Source organism: Tachyglossus aculeatus, chromosome 20 (genome assembly GCF_015852505.1).
Source record: "Tachyglossus aculeatus isolate mTacAcu1 chromosome 20, mTacAcu1.pri, whole genome shotgun sequence".
NCBI lineage: Eukaryota > Metazoa > Chordata > Mammalia > Monotremata > Tachyglossidae > Tachyglossus > Tachyglossus aculeatus.
Window position 1 is genome coordinate 13720734 of NC_052085.1, and position 21110 is coordinate 13741843.

The 21110-nt window shown below is 46.8% G+C and overlaps 2 protein-coding genes across 3 annotated transcripts in view; one reads left to right on the forward strand and one right to left on the reverse strand.

Annotated features, from left to right (window-relative positions):
• TMCO3 (transmembrane and coiled-coil domains 3) overlaps positions 1–21110 on the reverse strand; it is a 97485-nt gene that overhangs the window by 64516 nt on the left and 11859 nt on the right. The gene's annotated exons all lie outside the window — the stretch shown is intronic.
• The window catches only part of ADPRHL1 (ADP-ribosylhydrolase like 1), a 34768-nt gene continuing 20759 nt past the window's right edge, over positions 7102–21110 (forward strand). The window contains exons 1-4 of one of the 2 annotated variants that reach the window (XM_038761580.1): positions 7102–7381; positions 12387–12551; positions 14530–14655; positions 18453–18593. In XM_038761580.1, coding sequence (XP_038617508.1) covers positions 7168–7381; positions 12387–12551; positions 14530–14655; positions 18453–18593 — 646 coding nt within the window. In that variant the 5' untranslated portion in view covers positions 7102–7167. The remainder of the gene's footprint in view (positions 7382–12386; positions 12552–14529; positions 14656–18452; positions 18594–21110) is intronic. The other variant, XM_038761581.1, reaches the window with a different exon arrangement.

The following is a 21110-nucleotide window of genomic DNA, read 5'->3' on the forward strand; positions in this document are numbered from 1 at the left end:
CATCTTAGTTTTGCAGACCGTGTGAAAGAGGCTGTCAAAGAGACAGCAGTATAGGGACACCTGTAAACTCTGGCTAAAATCATTATTAATAACAATGATGATAATAATAATAGTATCTGTTAAGCGCTTACTATGTACCAGGCACTGTACTAAGCACTGGGACGCAAAGCATACCACTCACCCCCGCACCCCAAACAGAATCAGTCGTGTTTATTGAGCACTTACTGAGTGCAGAGCACTGTACCAAACCGTTGGAAGAGTACAATATAACGGACAAATTCCCCGCCCAAAACGAGTTTGCTGTCTAGAGGAACAAACACAGTTTATCACGCTCATAATCCCAGTTTCAGACACACACACGCACACGCACATGTTCATTTTAAGTATGTACTGCTTTAAAATATTTATTTAAAAAGCTTTTCGAATTATGAAAAGCTTGAGGTCTCAGGAAGCTAACCTTCTACTTCCCCTTGACTCAGTGACTCATCAGCGTGGTCGAGACTGTGCAGTGTTAAATGAGATTTTCCTGTATACGAGCGGCATGGTTACGGTATGGCGGAGATTTGATTCAAATCTCAAAAAGATCTTCATTGACTGGTCAAAGCTGGTCTGCACAAAACCGGGAAAGAAAGGCAACGGAGTAATTTTTCACCTGGATTGGATGATTTCTTGAAATACCAATGTCCTACTGAGATCATAACTGTGTTTAACATCTGAAATACTTGTTTCGTGGCTTTTTATTTAATTCTGCTATATAATTCATGCGGGTGTTCAAGATTTATATTTTAAAAGAAATGTTTTCAGTAGTAGTTGGTTATTTTTTTCCCCCCCGTATGGATTACTGGATAAAGTTAGTCAGCAGAGGTTTGTTCATCAAAGACTTATTTATTTCCATTTATTTTCTCACCATAGGAGTTTAAATTGTGCATGCTCTTAAATGGAAAATGCTGTATCGTCTCTCTCAATGAGCAGATTTCCTGAGCTAAATTTTTTCGCGACGTCTAATAAACCTGGTGTGTGAATAGTCTATTTTTGTTACTCTTTTCAGTTGGGTTTCTTTTTTCTTTAGTGGTATTTGTTAAGCGGTTACTACATGAGAAGCAGCGTGGCTCAGTGGAAAGAGCACGGGCTTTGGAGTCCGAGGTCATGGGTTCAAATGCTGGCTCCGCCCATTGGCAGCTGTGTGACTTTGGGCAAGTCACTTCACTTCTCTGGGCCTCAGTTCCCTCATCCGTAAAATGGGGATTAAGACTGTGAGCCCCACATGGGACAACCTGATCACCTTGTATCCCCCCAGCGCTTAGAACAGTGCTTTGCACATAGTAAGCGCTTAGTGGAGCAGAGCACGGGCTTTGGAGTCAGAGGTCATGGGTTCGAATCCCGGCTCCGCCACATATCTGCTGTGTGACCTTGGGCAAGTCACTTAACGTCTCTGAGCCTCTGTGACCTCATCTGTAAAATGGGGATTAAGACTGTGAGCCCCATGTGGGACAACTTGATCACCCTGTATCCACCCCCAGCGCTTAGAACAGTGCTGTGCACATAGTAAGCGCTTAACAAATGCCATCATTATCAGCGCTTAGAACAGTGCTTGGCACATAGTAAGCGCTTAACAAATGCCAACAACATCAAAAAAAAATAAATACCATCATTATTACATGCAGGCACTGTACTGAGCGCTGGGGTGGATAACAAGCTAATCAGGTTGGACACCGTCTCTGTCCCACATGGGGCTCACAGTCTTAATCCCCATTTTACAGATGAGGTCTCTGAGGCCCGCAGAAGTGAAGTGACTTGCCCAAGGTCACACAGCTGATTAGAACCCAGGTCTTTCTTCCTCTAGGCTAAACTGCTTCGCAGTATCGTATATCCTGGTCATTTCTATGCCTGGGGGCTAAGGAAAAACTCAGGTAGAAGTTAACAATCGCTTTTAATTTTTTTTTGTAAAATACTGTACTTTATAAAGCAAGACTCAATCAAATCAGAGTATACTTTGACTTTCAGAAGAAAGTGTGAAGTTGAGCAGGAATGGTGTATGAAGGTGCAGTAAAACATTAACGGGAGATCACTGTTGGGTAGGGACTGTCTCTATATGTTGCCAACTTGTACTTCCCAAGCGCTTAGTACAGTGCTCTGCACACAGTAAGCGCTCAATAAATACGATTGATTGATTGATTGATCAGAAGGCTCTCTAGACTGTAAGCTCCTTGTGGGCAGGGCACATGTCTGCTAATTCTGCTGTATGGTCCTCGCTTAAGTGCTTAGTACAGTGCTGTGCCCATAGTAAAGCGCTCAATAAATACTACTGAAGGACTGATCCAGTGCTAAAGATAGTGAGGGTTTGAAAATGAGAAGAATGACGCACCTTACTGGATAAGGTTCTTAGATGCATTCCAAATTATTATCATTTGTACTTCCCAAGCGCTTAGTACAGTGCTCTGCACACAGTAAGCGCTCAATACGATTGATTGATCGATTATCATTATTATTATCATATTGGTTGAATCGAGCATTATTCCTCCGAGACCCAGACCCTCATAATAACCATCCTACTTGTTTCTGTAAATACCGTGCTAACTTTCACGATTTGGAAAAAGATGATTTTGATTTCCTTCGCCCTTGTCTGCTGCGGGACCTTGGGCTAGTCACTTCACTTCTCTGGGCCTCAGTTACCTCATCTGGAAAATAGAGCTTAACACTGCGAGCCCACTGCGGTGGGACACGGGCTGCATCCAAATTGATTAGCTTGTAATTACCCCAGCACTTAGAACAGCGCTTGACGCATAGTAAGCACTTACATGTCATCGTCATTATTTTTTATCTCCAACTATTTTTTATCTCACTCCCTCCTCATTTCAGATCGGTAATTGCTCTCTCCCACTTCAAAGCCTTATTGAAGGCCCATCTCCTCCGAGAAGCCTTCCCTAAGACCTCCTTTCCTCCCAATCCCTTCTGCACCGCTCTTTCTCCTTCACTCATCCTCCCTCCCATCCCCGCAGCGCATATGCTCTGCACACAGTAAGTGCTCAGTAAATACGTTTTTTATTTTATTTTGTTAGTATGGTTTTGTTCTCTGTCTCCCCCTTTTAGACTGTGAGCCCACTGCTGGGTAGCGACTGTCTTTATATGTTACCAACTTGTACTTCCCAAGCGCTTAGTACAGTGCTCTGCACACGGTAAGCGCTCAATAAATACGATTGATGATGATGATATGTAGAGAAGCAGCGTGGCTCGGTGGAAAGATCCCGGGCTTTGGAGTCAGAGGTCATGGATTCAAATCCCGGCTCTGCCAATTGTCAGCTGTGTGACCTTGGGGAAGTCACTTCCCTTCTCTGTGCCTCAGTTACCTCATCTGGAAAATGGGGGTGAAGACTGTGAGCCCCCCAAGGGACAACCTGATCACCTTGTAACCTCCCCGGCGCTTAGAACAGTGCTTTGCACATAGTAAGCGCTTAATAAACGCCATCATTCTTATGTATATAGCTGTTTGCATTTATTTGTATTAATGTCTGTCTGCCCCTCTAGAATGTGACCTTTTAGACTGTGAGCCCACTGTTGGGTAGGGACTGTCTCTATATGTTGCCAATTTGTACTTCCCAAGCGCTTAGTACAGTGCTCTGCACACAGTAAGCGCTCAATAAATACTGATGATGATGATAACCTCACTGTGGGCAAGAATGTGTCTATTGTTATATTGGACTCTCCCGGGCATTTAGTACGGTGTTTTGCACACAGTAAGCGCTCAATAAATACGTTTGAATGAATATACATTCCTTTATGATTCCTTTCAACAGTAGTGGCCTTGGTGGGGATGCCAGCTGTTGCCAACTTGTACTTCCCAAGCGCTTAGTACAGTGCTCTGCACACAGTAAGCGCTCAATAAATACAATTGATTGATTGATTGATTGGAGATGGCGCAGGTAATTCTCCATTTGCCCACAAGGCGGCAGAAAAGGCATATTGCAGAAATGTAACGTGTGTTCAATCGTATTGAGCGTTTACTACGTGCAGAGCACTGTACTAAGCGCTTGGGAGAGCACAATACAACAGAACAGACAATAACAGACAATACCCAATACAAGAGAAGCCGCGTGGCTCGGTGGAGCCCGCTGTTGGGTAGGGACCGCCTCTATATGTTGCCAACTTGTACTTCCCAAGCGCTCAGTACAGCGCTCTGCACACAGTAAGCGCTCAGTAAATACGACTGAGTGAATGAATGAATGGAAAGAGCCCGGGCTTCGGAGTCAGTGGTCCTGGGTTCACATCCCGACTCCGCCACTTGTCAGCTGTGTGACCCTGGGCAAGTCATTTCACTTCTCTGTGCCTCAGTTCCCTCATCTGTAAAATGGGGATGAAGACTGCGAGCCCCCCACCGTGGGTCAACCTGATCACCTTGTAACCTCCCCAGTGCTTAGAACAGTGCTTTGCACATAGTAAGCGCTTAATAAATGCCATCATTATTATTACTATTATAACAGACACATTCCCTGCCCATAACGAGTCTAGAGTGGGAGGCAGACACGAATATAAGTAATTGATAATATATGATTTAAAAGGTATGTACATAAGCGCCGTGGAGTTGGAAAGTAGGGCTCACAGTTTCTAGACTGTGAGCCCATTGTTGGTTAGGGACCGTCTCTATATGTTGCCAACTTGTACTTCCCAAGCGCTTAGTACAGTGCTCTGCACACAGTAAGCGCTCAATAAATACGACTGACAATGAATGAAAGTACACTTCAGCAACAAATACAGACAACCCCTGCCATTTGGATGCAGAAACTGAGGCAGAGAGAAGTTAGCTGATTTGCCCAAAGTCTTTTAGCAGGTAGATGATGGGGGCAGAATTAGAACCCAGATCCTCCGACTCCTAGGCCTGTGCTCTTTTTATGTTGCTTTTCAACACACGGGGGAAAGAAAGGTAATAATAATAGTCATAATTGTGGCATTTGGTAAGCGCTTACTATATGGGACAGGGACTGTGTCCCATTTAATTTGCTTGTATCCACCCCGCGCTTAGTTCAGTGCTTGGCACATAGCACTTAACAAATATCATTATTATGATTATTATGATTATGATTATTGTTATTATTATTATGTGCCAAACACTGTATTAAGCCCTGGGTCAGATACAAGATAATCAGGTTGGACACCGCCCCTGCCCCCCCTCCTAGGCTCACAGTCTGGGTGGGAGGGTGAACAGGTATTTAATCCCCGTTTGACAGACGAGGAAACCGAGGCTCAGAGAAGTGACGTGACTTGCCCAAGGTCACACAGCCAGCAGATGGCCGAGCCGGGAGTAATTAGAACCCACGTCTCCTGACTCCTTTTCTGCTGAGCTCTATGAACAATTCAGAGATCCTTAGCATTCCCATTCTTCGGCTCAGTGAACTTCAACCCAGAGAAGGGCCAGCTGGGACGGAGATTCCAGTTTTTCAGTCTCCATGCCCGGATCGACAATGGGAGTGAATTCTCAAACTTCCCTGTGACTAGGGATCCTTCTACCTGGGTTCCTTCCCCTAATCCCGGCTCTGCCACTTGCCTGCTGGGTGACCTTGGGCGAGTCACTTCACTTCTCTGGACCTCATTTCCCTCATCTGTAAAATGGGGATTAGGACTGTGAGCCCCATGTGGGACAGGGATTGTGTCCAGCCTGATCAGCTTGTATCCACCCCAATGCTTAGAATGGTGCTTGATATGGAGTTAGCTATGTATCAGTACATATTAGTTTGATATAAATACTACCATCATCATCATCAATCATATTTATTGAGCGCTTACTGTGTGCAGAGCACTGTACTAAGTGCTTGGGAAGTCCAAGTTGGCAACATATAGAGACAGTCCCTACCCAACAGTGGGCTCACAGTCTAAAAGGGGGAGACAGAGAACAAAACCAAACATACTAACAAAATAAAATAAATAGAATAGATATGTACAAGTAAAATAAATAGAGTAATGAATATGTACAAGCATATATACATATATACAGGTGCTGTGGGGAAGGGAAGGAGGTAAGATGGGGGGATGGAGAGGGGGATGAGGGGGAGAGGAAGGAAGGGGCTCAGTCTGGGAAGGGTAATACTATTATCCCAATTGTCAGCTGTGTGACTTTCGGCAAGCCACTTAACTTCTCTGTGCCTCCGTTCCCTCATCTGTAAAATGGGGATGAAGACTGTGAGCCCCCCCGTGGGACAACCTGATCACCCTGTAACCTCCCCAGCGCTTAGAACAGTGCTTTGCACATAGTAAGCGCTTAATAAATGCCATCATTATTATCATTACTATGTGAGCCCGCTGTTGGGTAGGGACTGTATGTGTTGCCGACTTGTACTTCCCAAGCGCTTAGTACAGTGCTCTGCACACAGTAAGCGCTCAATACGATTGATTGATTATTTTTTCATTATTAATGGCTAGAAGATCATTAGTATCATTATTGTCATTATTAATGGCACGATCATTAGTATCATTATTATTTTCATTATTAATAAAAGACTAGAAGAAACAAAATTGTGGTATTTGTTAAGAGCTTAACGTGCGCCAGGCACTGTACTAAGCGCTGGGGTGGGATACAAGCAAATGGGGCTGGACCCGGTCCCTGTCACTCACGGGGCTCACGGTCTTCGTCCCCACTTTCCAGACGAGGAAACTGAGGCACGGAGAAGCGAAGCGCCTTCCGCAAGGTCACCCAGCAGACAAGGGGCAGAGGCAGGATTAGAACCCACGACAGTCTCACTCCCAGGCCTGCGTTTTAGCCTCGACGCCGCAGCGATCCAGGTAGGCGACGAGAAGACGATGACCGGGGCGACCGAAAGCAAATGAACACCGTGGTATTTTTCGGGGTGTCGGGTGACCGGAGGGAGATTAGCGGAGCCCTCCCACCCCACGTCTGCCGGTTTGCCGGAGACGGCCTGTCCGACCGGACGGCTCTCCGGCCCGTTCTTCCCGCTCGCAGGGAAACGGGGACGATGCTTGGATCTCCCAACGCTCCCGCCTCATTGGGTGGCAGGCGAGAGGAGTCACCTGCAGAGCCAGAAAAGGAGCGGGCGGCCTTATAGAGGATGCTTCCAGAACTCATGCCGTGACCGACACAAGTGTCGGGAGAGCAGAAGTAGAGGAGGCCGTGAGGGTGACCGTTCATCAGCTGCAGGAGAGCGGCCGGGACCCGAGGGGATGGAGAAATTTAAGGCGGCCGTCCTCCTGGGAGCCGTCGGAGATGCCCTCGGCTACCGTAATGCCAGCCGGGAAAACAGCGCCTTAGGGACGAAGATCCGGGAAGAACTAAAGGCCTTGGGAGGGCTGGACAAGCTGGTGATCTCTCCCGACAAGTGGCCGGTGAGCGACAACACTGTCCTGCATATGACCACGGCAGAGGCTCTCACCACAGGTAAGGCTGTCTGTGGGGCAAGTCACCGCCCTGGGCCTCAGTGGACCTCCTCTGGAAAACGGGGATTGAGACCGTGAGCCCCTACATGGGCCACAGTCTCACGTATATGTTGCCAATTTGTACTTCCCAAGCGCTTAGTACAGCGCTCTGCACATAGTAAGCGCTCAATAAATACGATTGATGATGATGACAGGGACTGGGTCCAACCTGGATCCATCCTAGCGCTCAATGGACACCAGAATTATTAAATCGGGGAAAGAAGAGAGGGAGACTGACTAGTCCCTATTTCTTGAAGTAAACACAGTGCGGCGGAGAGCTTGGGACAAAAGCACGGCGGGCGCTTACTGATGTCTGTCACCCGATGCCCCGGCTAAAAAAGGCCATTTAATCTACACCAGGGCCGCTCCGCGAATGCTATATAGGTGATGGATTGTGTTTCTCATGAGGTCCCTCCCCGGACTCTGATAAAAATCCAATAGCTGGAACGCGTCGAGGTGGAATGTTCCATGCTGCCTTCACCTCTGACCTTTGTCAATTTTTAACCGGCCGGGTGACATCTGAAGGCGGGTGGGGAGCTGGGGTTTTCCAAGTCGGAATTCAATTTGAGACCGTTCGGAAGCCTTCCGAAAACAAACCGTTTTGGAAGATCCAGCTTCCAGGGGGGTCAAAAGGAATGTAAAGATAAACCCATTCAAATCAGCTAAAGTAATCCAAATCCTGCGTACCTCTGTCTAAAACGAGAAGCGCTTCGCAACTCCGGGAGAAAAGGGGGCTGTTCTTTGGCTAAAAATATACTCAGCTTGGTGTATATTTGTCCAACACCCATAAGTTTATGCCAAAATATACTCAGCTTGGTGTATATTTGTCCAACACCCACAAGTTTAAGCGAGGCGCCTCGATTTTTCATTTTCGATTTTCCGAGTTTGTCTTCTCCCCGCCGAAAACCCCACAGGATCTGGGATTAAAATACTGTTTGGAGAAACAGCTAGGGGTGCTATGAATAAGCAAATAGGTGAATATCCTTCCATTCCAACCATGCCGTTGCTTTTTATAACCCTAACCCACCCAGGCTCCTGGCAAAATTTGATAAGTTAAAACCGGGCAGTGCGGACCAAGCGAAGCCAATGAAGTGTCACTCGTGCGTGGCTCCTTTGTGCTAAATTTAGTGCCAGGATCACTGGGGAGGAATGTCGCAGACATGTTTGAATCCTGAATCACCAGCGTTTTAAGGGGCTGTAGATAATAAGATGTCAGCTAAACAAGAATAGATGTCTTCCTGAGCCCTGACACATTCGGTGATGAAACGAGCCTCTTATGACTCCTGCCGTCTCTCTGTCCTGATCCGTTTTTACCAACGGATTATTCTCGGGCGTCTGACCCATAACTCGGCGGCTAGCTCGGCGACCACGTCATGGACCTTCCAAAATCATTGGAATGTGTCCGTTTATCATTACAGCGTCCACGCCCGAGTGCTTAGCACAGTGCTCCGCTCACGGCAAGCGCTCAATAAATACGATGGAGTGAACAAATGAATCAAAGGAAGTTAGTGAGTGCCGCTGGAATCAATCAATCATATTTACTGAGTGCTTACTGTGTGCAGAGCACTGTACTAAGCGCTTGGGAAGTCCAAATTGGCAACATATAGAGACGGTCCCTACCCAACAGTGGGCTCACAGTCTAGAAGGGGGAGACAGACAACAAAACAAAACGTATTAACAAAATAAAATAAATAGAATAGATAGGGACAAGTAAAATAGAGTAACAAATATGTACAAACATATCAATCAATCAATCGTATTTATTGAGCACTTACTAAAATTTAATCGGGAAAGTTGTTCCTGTTTTACATCACGGAAATTGTTCATTCAACCGATCGACGGGATTTATTGAGCACCTTTGGGGTGCAGAGCACTATAGTAAGCACTTGGGACTTGAGCCCACTGTTGGGTAGGGACTGTCTCTATATGTTGCCAACTTGTACTTCCCAAGCGCTTAGTACAGTGCTCTGCACACAGTAAGTGCTCAATAAATACGATTGCTTGCTTGATTGATTGACTGGGAGAGTGCAATAGAGTAAATAGGCATGATTCCTGCTCTCAAGGAGAGAAGCTGCGTGGGATAGTGGGTAGACCATGAGCCTGGGCGTCAGAAGGTCATGGGTTCTAATCCCAGCTCCACCACTTGTCTGCTGCGTGACCTTGGGCAAGTCACTTCACATCTCTGCGCCTCGGTTACATCAACCTAAATAATGATGGTATTTGTTAAGCGCTTACTACGTACCAAGCACTGGAAGAAACGGAGTGTAAGGACATGCGAATAAGTGTTGTGGGATACTTCGGGGCTTCAGACCCAAGCGCCTACTGGAAGACGAATAAAGCAGGGAGATTCGGGGTTAGTCACGGAAGGCTTTTTGGAGGAGGTGGGATTTTTAATGGCCCCCAAGAGACGTGGTGGCGGCTGAGAGGAGGAGATGGATGTGGTCGGGCGAGATGGAACGGGACTGGTTCTTATTCAAACCCCTGTCTTGGGAATAATAATAATGATGGTATTTGTTAAGCGCTTACTATGGGTCAAGTAAGGTATTCAGATGGGACACGGTCCCTGCCCCAACCAGAGTTTACGTTTCAAGTGTGATTGAATCCCCATTTTACAGATGAAGTTTTCCCCCAAATCACTGCTGGCCTTCTATCTCCCTGCTGGGAGGCAGTGTGGCCTACTGGAAAGAGCACAAGACTGGGAGTCAGAGGACCTGGGGCATTAAAAATTCCCATCTCCTCCAAGAAGTCTTCCCTGACTAACCTCCCATCTCCCCAATTTATTCATCTTCCGTCCCACCCGAAGCAGCGGGGCTTAGTGGCTACAGCACCGCCTTGGGAGTCAGAAGGACCAGGGTTCTAATCTCAGCTCTGCCACGTTTCGGCTGTGTGACCTTAGGCAAGTCACTTCACTTTCCTGGGGCCCAGTTGCCTCTTCTGTAAAATGGGGATTAAGAGTGGGAGCCTCGTGTGGGGCAGGGAGTGGGTCCAACCTGATTAACTTGTATCTACCCCAATGTTTACAACAGGGCCTGGCACATCATCATCATCATCATCATCAATCGTATTTACTGAGCGCTTACTGTGTGCAGAGCACTGTACTAAGCACTTGGGAAGTCCAAATTGGCAACATATAGAGACAGTCCCTACCCAACAGTAGGCTCACAGTCTAGAAGGGGGAGACAGACAACAAAACAAAACGTATTAACAAAAAATAAATAGAATAGATAGGTACAAGTAAAATAGAGTAACAAATATGTACAAACATATCAATCAATCAATCGTATTTATTGAGCACTTACTAAAATTTAGTCGGGAAAGTTGTTCCTGTCTTACATCACGGAAATTGTTCATTCAACCGATCGACAGGATTTATTGAGCACCTTTGGGCTCAAGTTGGCAACATATAGAGACAGTCCCTACCCAGCAGTGGGCTCACAGTCTAAAACTAAAACTAAGCACATAGTAAGTGCTTAACAAGTACCATAATAATTATTATTACTTTTAGGTAGGTCATCTCCCTTTTCTGTGCCTCAGTTACCTCATCTGTAAAATGGAGATGAGTTCTTCTTCCCTATTAGGCTGTGAGCCCAAGGACTGCATCTGACCAGATGAGTCTGTGCTTACTACAGCGTTTGGCACTCAGGAAGTGCTTAACATATACTACAATTATTATTCAATCAATCAATGGTATTTATTGAGCACTTACTATGTGCACAGCACTGTACTAAGCGCTTGGGAGAGTCCAATATAACCGAATTAGCAGATACGTTCCGTTTCCTGTTGTTTGGTTATTTGGGGGCAGCATGGCTTTGTGGAAAGAGCACGAGCATGGGAGTCTGAGGACCTGGGTTCTAATTCTGACTCTGCCCTTTGACTACTGTGTTACCTTAGGCAGATGAGTTAGCTTCTCTGTGCTCCAGTTTTCTCATCTGTAAAATGGGAATTAAAATACCTGTCCTCCCTTCCACTTATATGTGTGTTCCCTATGAAACAGGGCCTGTACACAACCTATCTTGTATCACCCCAACGCTTAATACAGTGGTTTTTTAAAAAGTGGTATTTGTAAAGCACTTTCTATGCTCCAGAGAAGAGAAGCAGCATGGCTCAGTGGGAAGAGTACGGGCTTTGAAGTCAGAGGTCATGGGTTCAAATCCCGACTCTCCCGCTTGTCAGCTGTGGGACTTTGGGCAACTCACTTAACTTCTCTGTGCCTCAGTTACCTCATCTGTAAAATGGGGATCAAGACTGTGAGCCCCCCGTGGAACAACCACCTGATCACCTTGTAACCTCCCCAGCGCTTAGAACAGTGCTTTGCACATAGTAAGTGCTTAATATATGCCATTATTATTATTATTCCAGGCAAGGTGACAAGAGCTGGGGTAGATATAAGCTAGTCAGGTTGGACACAATCTGTGATCCACTTGTGGGTCACCGTATAACCCCCATTTCACAGATGAGGTAACTGAGGCCCAGAGAAGTGTAGTGACTCACCCAAGGTCACGCACAGACAAATGGCGGAGCCAGGATTAGAACCCAGGTCTCTCCAGGGCTTGACCCTTAGTAAGCACTTCACTAAACACCCCAATCATTCTCGTTATTTATTATTATTTCTGTTGAGAGGTTGACGTCTTTCGCGCACCAACACGTGCCGAACCGGGCACGTGGTGGATGCCACCCTGGCTGAAGTGATCCCAAATCCGGGGGGAACGCTCGGGGGTCTGGTTTGAGGCCCTCTTATGTGTCCCTGGGGCAAGTCCCTTCACTTTCCTGTGCCTCAGTTGCCTCAGCCGTAAAAAGGGGAGTGAGACTGTGAGCCCCCCGTGGAACAGGGACCGTCTCCAACCCAATTTGTTCGGATCCATCCCTGTGCTTAGAACAGTGCCTGGCACATTGTAAATGCTTAACGGATACCGCAATTCCTATTTTATTATTATTCCTGTCTTCCATTCTCCCCTCCCTGGGCCCAGACTACTGGTGTCTGGAAGATCTGTACCGCGAATTGGTGAAACGCTACGTGGAGATCGCCGAGAAGCTTCCGGGCCGCCAGTCCGACCCCGCCACGGCTGAAGGATGCTCCCAGCTCAAGCCCGATAACTACCTGCTCGCCTGGCACACGCCTTTCAACGAGAAGGGTGAGGAGGATTTTATTTGTCCATATCTATTCTATTTATTTTATTTTGTTAGTATGTTTGGTTTTGTTCTCTGTCTCCCCCTTTTAGACTGTGAGCCCACTGTTGGGTAGGGACTGTCTCTAGATGTTGCCAATTTGTACTTCCCAAGCGCTTAGTACAGTGCTCTGGACATAGTAAGCGCTCAATAAATACGATTGATGATGATGATGATGAGAAGGCGGTTCACGCCTCACAGCCGGATGGGCTGGACGGTCAATAATAATAATAATAATGATGGCATTTATTAAACGCTTACTATGTGCAAAGCACTGTTCTAAGCGCCGGGGAGGTTACAAGGTGATCAGGTTGTCCCACGGGGGGGGCTCACAGTCTTAATCCCCATTTTACAGATGAGGGAACTGAGGCACAGAGAATCAATCGATCAATCATATTTATTGAGCGCTTGCTGTGTGCAGAGCACTGTACTAAGCGCTTGGGAAGTACAAGTTGGCAACATATAGAGACGGTCCCTACCCAACAGTGGGCTCAAGTGACACAGGTGACAATTGGCGGAGCCGGGATTTGAACCCATGACCTCTGACTCCAAAGCCCGGGCTCTTTCCACTGAGCCGAGCTGCTCCTCCCCTACGAGGGATTCATCTGTTCATCCAGTTGTATTTACGACTGTTTATTACCATTTATCGCTGTGTGCAGAGCGATATACTAAGCTCCTGGGAGGGGATGGTATAACAGTTGGTAGACACATTCCCTACTCACAACGTGGTCGCAGTCTAGACGGTCTCCCCCTTTTAGACTGTGAGCCCACTGTTGGGTAGGGACTGTCTCTATAGGTTGCCAACTTGGACTTCCCAAGCGCTTAGTACAGTGCTCTGCACACAGTAAGCGCTCAATAAATACGATTGATGATGATGATGAATAAATACGATTGACTGACTGATAGAGGGGGAGACGGATGTCATTACGAAGAAATAAATTATGGATGTGGACATAAGGTGCTGTGGGGAAGCTGAGGAAATAATAAGCTTTATTAGGCTCCTACTGTGTGCAGAACACTGTTCTGAGTAGTGGGAAATAATACACAGGAGGACATTAGATACTACTGTCCCCCACCCTCCATCCGTTACTCCTTGTGAGTGTATGCCTGTGTTGTATGAATTGTATTGACACTAAAATTCCTTCATTCTTTGTAACAATGATGATGATAATTGTAGTGTATAAAAGTGCTAACTCTGTGTCAGGCACTGTAAGTCACCTGCTATTTGTTTCGTTTTGTTGTCTGTCTCCCCCTTCTAGGCTGTGAGCCCATTGTTGGGTAGGGACTGTCTCTGTATATTGCCGATGTGTACTTCCCAAGCGCTCAGTACAGTGCTGTGCACACAGTAAGCGCTCAATAAATATGATTGAACGAACGAACACCCCCGTGCCCTCTGATTAGCACGCCCACCCTCTTTCCACTAGGCCTCAGGGCTCCTCTTTTAGTTTCACTTGAAATTCTCCGAAGTGAGGAACAGCGTGGCCTAGTAGAAAGAGCACGGACCCGGAGTCAGAAGGACCTGGGTTCTAATCCCGGCTCTGCCCCTCGCCTGCCCTGTGACCTCGGCCAAGATACTCCACTTCTCTGTGCCTCGGTCACCTCATCTGTAAAACGGGGATGAAGACTCCGAGCCCCATGTGGGGCAGGGACTGTGTCCAACCCAATTAACAGTGCCTGGCTCCTAGTCGGCGTGTAGCAAATGCCCTTAAAAATGAAAAACAAGCGAATTAATGCCAGGAGAGGCTCGACTGAGCGGTTGTGGTGGCTCTGTAGGATGATTCTCTAGACGGTAGGCCCGTTGTGGGCAGGGATTATGTCCGCTTGGTGTTGCATTGGACTCTCCCAAGAGCTTAGTACAGTGCTCTGCGCACAGTAGGTACTCAATGAATACGACTGAATAGATGAATGTATTCTTTTGTTAAGGCTGTTGCCTCTCTCCCACAGGTTCGGGGTTTGGAGCGGCTACTAAGGCCATGTGCATTGGCATGAGATATTGGAAGGCCGAGAGATTGGACACCCTCATCGAAGTGAGCATCGAATGCGGGCGGATGACGCACAATCACCCCACGGGTAATGCACGCTCCAACACGCTCATTTATTCAATTGTATTTATTGAGCGCCTACTGCGCGCAGAGCACTGTACTGAAGCGCTTGGAACAGAACAACAGACATGCTCCTGCCCACCACGAGCTCAAAGTCTGAAGGGGGAGACAAATATTAATATAAAGGAATAAATAAATAGATAAATCAATTACGGATATATAGAGATATATACATATGTTCTGTGGGGATGGGAGGGAGGATGAAGGAGCAAGTAAGAACTGCGCAGAAGGGAGTGGGAGAAGAGAAGGGCTTAGTCGGGAGAGCAATTATCTGTGGGATATGAGCAGAGGAGTCAGAGGTCATGGGTTCAAATCCCAGCTCCGCCAACTGTCAGCTGTGCGACTTTGGGCAAGTCACTTCACTTCTCTGTGCCTCAGTTACCTCATCTGTAAAATGGGGATTAAAACTGTGAGCCCCCCGTGGGACAACCTGATCACCTTGTAACCTCCCCAGTGCTTAGAACAGTGCTTTGCACATAGTAAGCGCTTAACAAAAACCATTATTATTATTGTTATTATTATTATTATTATTATTATTATTATTATTATTATCAGGAGGAGGAGGAGGAGGAGGGAGGGCTTTCCAGGCCAGAGGTAGGATGCGGGCCAGAGGTTGGCGGTGAGATAGAATTGCCCAACTGGAGTCTTTATTGTGAAGAAGGAAGAAACTCTACATAGATATATTTAGTGGATAGAGCACGGGCCTGGGAGTTGGAAGGTCATGGGTTCTAATTCCGCCTCCGCCACTTATCTGCTGGGTAATTTTGGGCAAGTCACGTCACTTCTCTGGGCCTAGTTATCTCATCTGGCAAATGAGGATTGAGACCGTGAGCCCCATGTGGGACACATAGTCGCACGTGGCAATAATAATATTACAATATAACGTAATATAATATTAGAATATCTCTCTGCGTTTGATGGCGCAGAGAGAAGCCAAAGAGAAATTATCACAAAACTCCCAGCTAGATGTTGAAAGAGGTGTCTCTCTGATTTTCACATGGACCCTACCAGCAAATCAATCAATGTCAGTCAGTCAGCCACTCGTATTTATTGAGCTCTTAACATGTGCAGGGCACTGTACTAAGCACTTGGGAGAGTAAAATAGAACAATAAACAGACATTTTCTCTGCTCACCAATGAGCTTACATTTAGAGCGCTATATTAGGCGCTTGGGAGAATGCAACAGAGTTGGTAGACACCTTTCCTGCCCACTTTGTCAATCCAGCAATGATATTGATTGAGAACTTACTCTGGGCTGACGATTGTACTGAGCGCTTGGGAGACTTAGTCAACCCGCTCCCCAAGAGTTGACAATCTAGCAAATTTCCCTCAAGACATTGACTTTTCCATAATACAAGCCGAAGAACAAAATGGACTTTCTCACTACTACAGAAATAGCATCAACTCAGTTGGCATCTTTGGGTTGCCTGCTAATAACTTGCTACGACCAGGAGGTTTTTTTCCTCTGCTATTGATAGGAACAGTGGTGAATAATTTAAATCATTCTAAATGTTCAAAGGATGCATTTCATAGCAGCTGCTGAGCCTCACGGACCACTTAAAACCCTTAAAACGGGAACTGCTCACTTACTTTGCCTTCCCCGGGCATCGTAATCTGGAGCGGTTTTTGACTTACTCCCCGAGACAGAGTTGAATTACTCAGACGTCAGAAACCCGAGCCTCTTGCAACATGCTTTTAAAGGAGTGGATCCTTTATTTATATTTGATGAGTAGGCGTCGCGGATTTGGGGAATTTAGATGCTCCCTGGGTTTATGTGGATTTCTTGCCAACAGATCTAAGAAAAGGGTGATCGATTAATCCTATTTATTGAGTGCTTACTGTGTGCAGAGCACTGTACTTGCAAAGTCTCTAAGTGTTGCCAACTTGTACTTCCCAAGCGCTTAGTACAGTGCTCTGCACACAGTAAGCGCTCAATAAATACAATTGAATGAATGAAAGCACTGAACTCAGCACTTTTGCCAACAGATCTGAGAAAAGAATGATCAATTAAACCTGATTATTGAGCGCTTACTATATGGTGATGATGATATTTGTTAAGCACTTACTATGTGCCAAGCACTGTTCTAAGCGCTGGGGTAGATACAAGGTAATCAGGTTTCTCTTTGCTGTATGACCTTGGGCAAGTCACTTCACTTCTCTGGGCCTCAGTTCCCTCATCTGTAAAATGGGGGTGAAGAGTGTGAGCCCCTGATTAACGTGTTTCTATCACAGCACTTAGAAGAGAGCCTGGCACATAGTAAGGGTTTAACAAGTACCATAATAACCCTAATTATTAACAAATACAATTGAATTGATGAATGAATGAATGAATGAATACCCCTCATCCCCCTGCCCCTTTCCAGGAGACCATGCTTTCCCTCTGGGACTTCCCATCTCATCTGTAAAATGGGGATTAAGACTGTGAGCCCCCCGTGGGACAACCTCATCACCTTGTAACCTCCCCAGCGCTTAGAACAGTGCTTTGCACATAGTAAGCGCTTAATAAATGCCATTATTGTTATTATTATTATTATTATTGTCCCTCCTGGGGCTCACAGTCTTAATCCCCGTTTTACAGATGAGGTAACTGAGGCTCAGAGAAGTGAAGTGACTTGCCCAGAGTCACACAGCTGATAAGTGGCGGAGCCGAGATCAGAACCCACGACCTCTGACTCTCAAGCCCGTGTTCTTTCCACTGAGCCACGCTGCTTGCAGGGCACTGTACTAGGCGCTCAGGAGAGTACACTATAACCAAGTTGGTAGACACATTCCCTGCCCACAGCGAATAACCAGATTTAAATCAACTATATGAAGTGGACTGGCAGATCCACATTATCTACACACGTGAATGCATCTAGAGGGGAGACAGACCTTAATATAAATAAAGAAATTGTGGATACCTTAGACGAGCAGTGTGGGGCCGGGGCAGGGCGAATACAAGGTGCAAATTCAAGGGCAAGGGCGAAACAGAAGGGTGTTGGGTAGGGCCTGCCTCTATATGTTGCCAACTTGTACTTCCCAAGCGCTTAGTACGGTGCTCTGCACACAGTAAGCGCTCAATAAATACGATTGATTGATTGATTGAAGAGGAAACGAGAGCTTAGTCCGGAAAGGCCTCTTGCAGATGTGCTTTTAATAAGGTTTTGTCGGTGTGGAGAGTGATCGTCTGCCAGATATGAAGAGGGAAAGAGGGTGTTTTGGGCCAGAGGATGTGGGTGACCAGATTGAGGCCTTTTTGACCCACCCTTGGCTCCCCTGGGGGAGAATGAATTTCTAACACCTCCGCTGGTCTGAGATCACCATGCCACTCGACTCCCATAGCATCCAAATCCCGATCTCACCTATCTGTAAAACGTCTCTGAAAGGTTTCTCGGAATGTTCATTCATTCAATCGTATTTATTGAGCGCTTACTGTGTGGCAGCGCACTGTTCTAAGCGCTTGCACTGTACTGGAACATGCCTTCTCAAGTAGAACAGAAGAGAAGCCGTGCGGCCTAGTGGGTAGAGTCCGGGGCTGGCAGTCCTAAGGACCCGCTTTCTAAACCCAGCTCCGCCACTCGTCCGCTGTGTGTGTGTGTGACCGTGGGCCAGTCCCTTCACTTCTCTGGACCCCAGCCCCCTCATCTGTAAAATGGGGACACAGACCGCGAGCCCCACGTGGGGACAGGGACGGTGTCTGATCTATCTTGTATCTACCCCGACGCTTAGCACGTCACGTGGCCCGTAGTGAGCGGCCACCATTTTTATGACTCCCTCTTCTTCCAGGGTTCCTGGGTTCCCTGTGCACAGCTCTGTTCGCGTCGTACGCCATCCAAGGAAAGCCTCTGGTCCAGTGGGGAAGGGACATGATGAGGGAGATGCCGAAGGCGGAAGACTACTGTAAGAGGACCATCCGGCACATGGCAGGTGAGAAGCGTCTCAATCCCCCGGCCCCTCCTGTCTCACCTTGCTGCTCTCCTACTCCAATCCAGCCCGCACACTCCGCTCCTCTAATGCCAACCTTCTTGTTGTGCCTCCAATCAATCAATCAATCGTATTTATTGAGCGCTTACTGTGTGCAGAGCACTGTACTAAGCGCTTGGGAAGTCCAAGTTGGCAACGTATAGGGACAGTCCCTACCCAACAGTGGGCTCACAGTCTAGAAGGGGGAGACAGAGAACAAAACCAAACATATTAACAAAATAAAATAAATAGAATAGATATGTACAAGTAAAATAAATAAATAAATAGAGTAATAAATATGTACATCTCGTCTATGTCACTGCCGACCCCTCGCCCACATCCTGTCTCTGGCCTGAAATGCCCTCCCTCCTGAAATCTGACAGACAATGACTTTCCCTCCCTTCAAAGCCTTATCAAAGGCCCATCTCCTCCAAGAGGCCTTCCCTGATTTCTCCCACTCCCTTCTGCATCACCCTGATTTGCTCCCTTTGTTCGTTGTCCCCCCCATCATGCCCACAGCACACAGGTCCATGTCTGTCATTTATTTATTTCTATTCATGTCCGTCTCCCCCGCACTCAACTGTAAGCTCGTTGTGGGCAGAGAATGTGTCTATTGGGTTTTTTTTAATTGGTATTTGTTAAGCGCTTACTATGTGCGGAGCGCTGTTCTAAGCGCTGGGGGGATACAAGGTGATCAGATTGTCCCACATGGGGCTCACAGTCTTCATCCCCATTTTACAGATGAGGTCACTGAGACACAAAGAATAATAATAATAATACTGATGGCATTTATTAAGTACTTACTATGTGCAAAGCACTGTTCTAAGCACTAGGGAGGTTACAAGGTGATCAGGTTGTCCCACGCGGGGCTCACGGTCTTCATCACCATTTTACAGATGAGGTCACTGAGACACAGAAAAGTTACGTGACTTGCCCAAAGTCACATAGCTGACAAGTAGCAGAGTCAGGATTAGAACCCATGACCTCTGACTCCCAAGCCCGTGCTCTTTCCACTGAGCCATGCTGCTTGTTATATTGGACTCTCCCAAACGCTTAGTACAGTGCTCTGCATACAATAAGCGCTCAATAAATACGACAATGCATGAACCTGACCGGTCTTCAAAGGCAGGTGGGGCTGGGGAGAGGGTGAGCTCGTTTCTAGACTGTAAGCTCCTTGTGAGCGGGGAATGTGTCTGTTTAGAGAAACAGTGTGGCTTAGTGGATAGAGCCTGGGCGTCAGAAGGACCTGAGTTCTAATCATCATTTGTCTGCTGTGACCTTGGGCGAGTCACTTCATTTCCTCTATCCCTCGGCTCCTTCGTCTTGTAAGATGAGGATGAAGACCGTGAGTCCCATGAGGGACATGGACTGTATCCAGCCTGATGTAGCTTCTGTCTACCCCAGCGCTTAGTGGAGTGCATGGCATGTAGTAAGCACTTAAATAACACCCAGATGACCCTCCCCCACCAAAAAAACCCAAAACTGTGTATTCTCCAGGTTGGACCTTTGCCTCTGAGGTGTGGGCCCGAATACACAACACTGTGGTGAAAATGCTTCTATTTCAGCAAGCTGTGGAACAGAGTAAGGCCTAAAAACCCACAGAAAACTCCTGGCACATCCAAGAGGTTGTGTTATATTGCACTCCCCCAAACACTTAATACAGTTCTCTGCACACAATAAGTGCTCAATACAATTGAATGAATGGATGAAAGAGGAGGAGGAGGAGAAGGAAGAAGCTGAGTGTTTCTAAGCTCTAGTTTAACTGTTTTTTTCCTTCATTTGCCAAAGATGTGGCATATGGTTTGGTGTCTAGAACACAGCCCCGGGAGCATAGTTTGGTGTCTAGTACACAGCCCTGGGACTATGGTCTAGGGAATAAGCCCCAGGGGAATGGCTTAGTGTATCGAGAATGACCGGTGATTCTATTTCCAGCCCTATCCCACTGCTGAAGGGCTCCAAAAAATCACTTAACATTTCTGGGACTCGGATTTCCATTTGCTAACTTGGATGAATTGTACTTTTCCTCTCCCTGCTTTGAAGGAGTGGTGTGATGATTAATGAGATTACAGTTGTAAAGAGGTCTAAAGAAGGGAGTTTAAATCAAATTGCCACCACTGCTCTTCCGTGGCCGTGTATTTTTTTTTCCTCCCTCCCCTCCCCATGGCCCAACCTCAATTCCCACCCTCATTTCTTGCCCCCGCTATACACGACTGCAATGAAATAACTCCAGAATTCAGGCCAGGAGAATAATAACTGAATACTCAGTTCCTCCCAAGGAGATTGGTTCTGATCCGCTTTGGAAGAGACAACGTTTGCTGTGAGGCAGCGAGGCCTAATGTCAGTATGGCTTAGTGGATAGAGCCCAAGTCTGGGAGTCTGAAGGACCTGGGTTCTAATTCCGGCTCAGCTTGTCTGCTGAGTGACCTTGGGCAAGTCGCTTCACTTCTCTGGGCCTCCGCTACCTCATCTGTAAAACGGGGA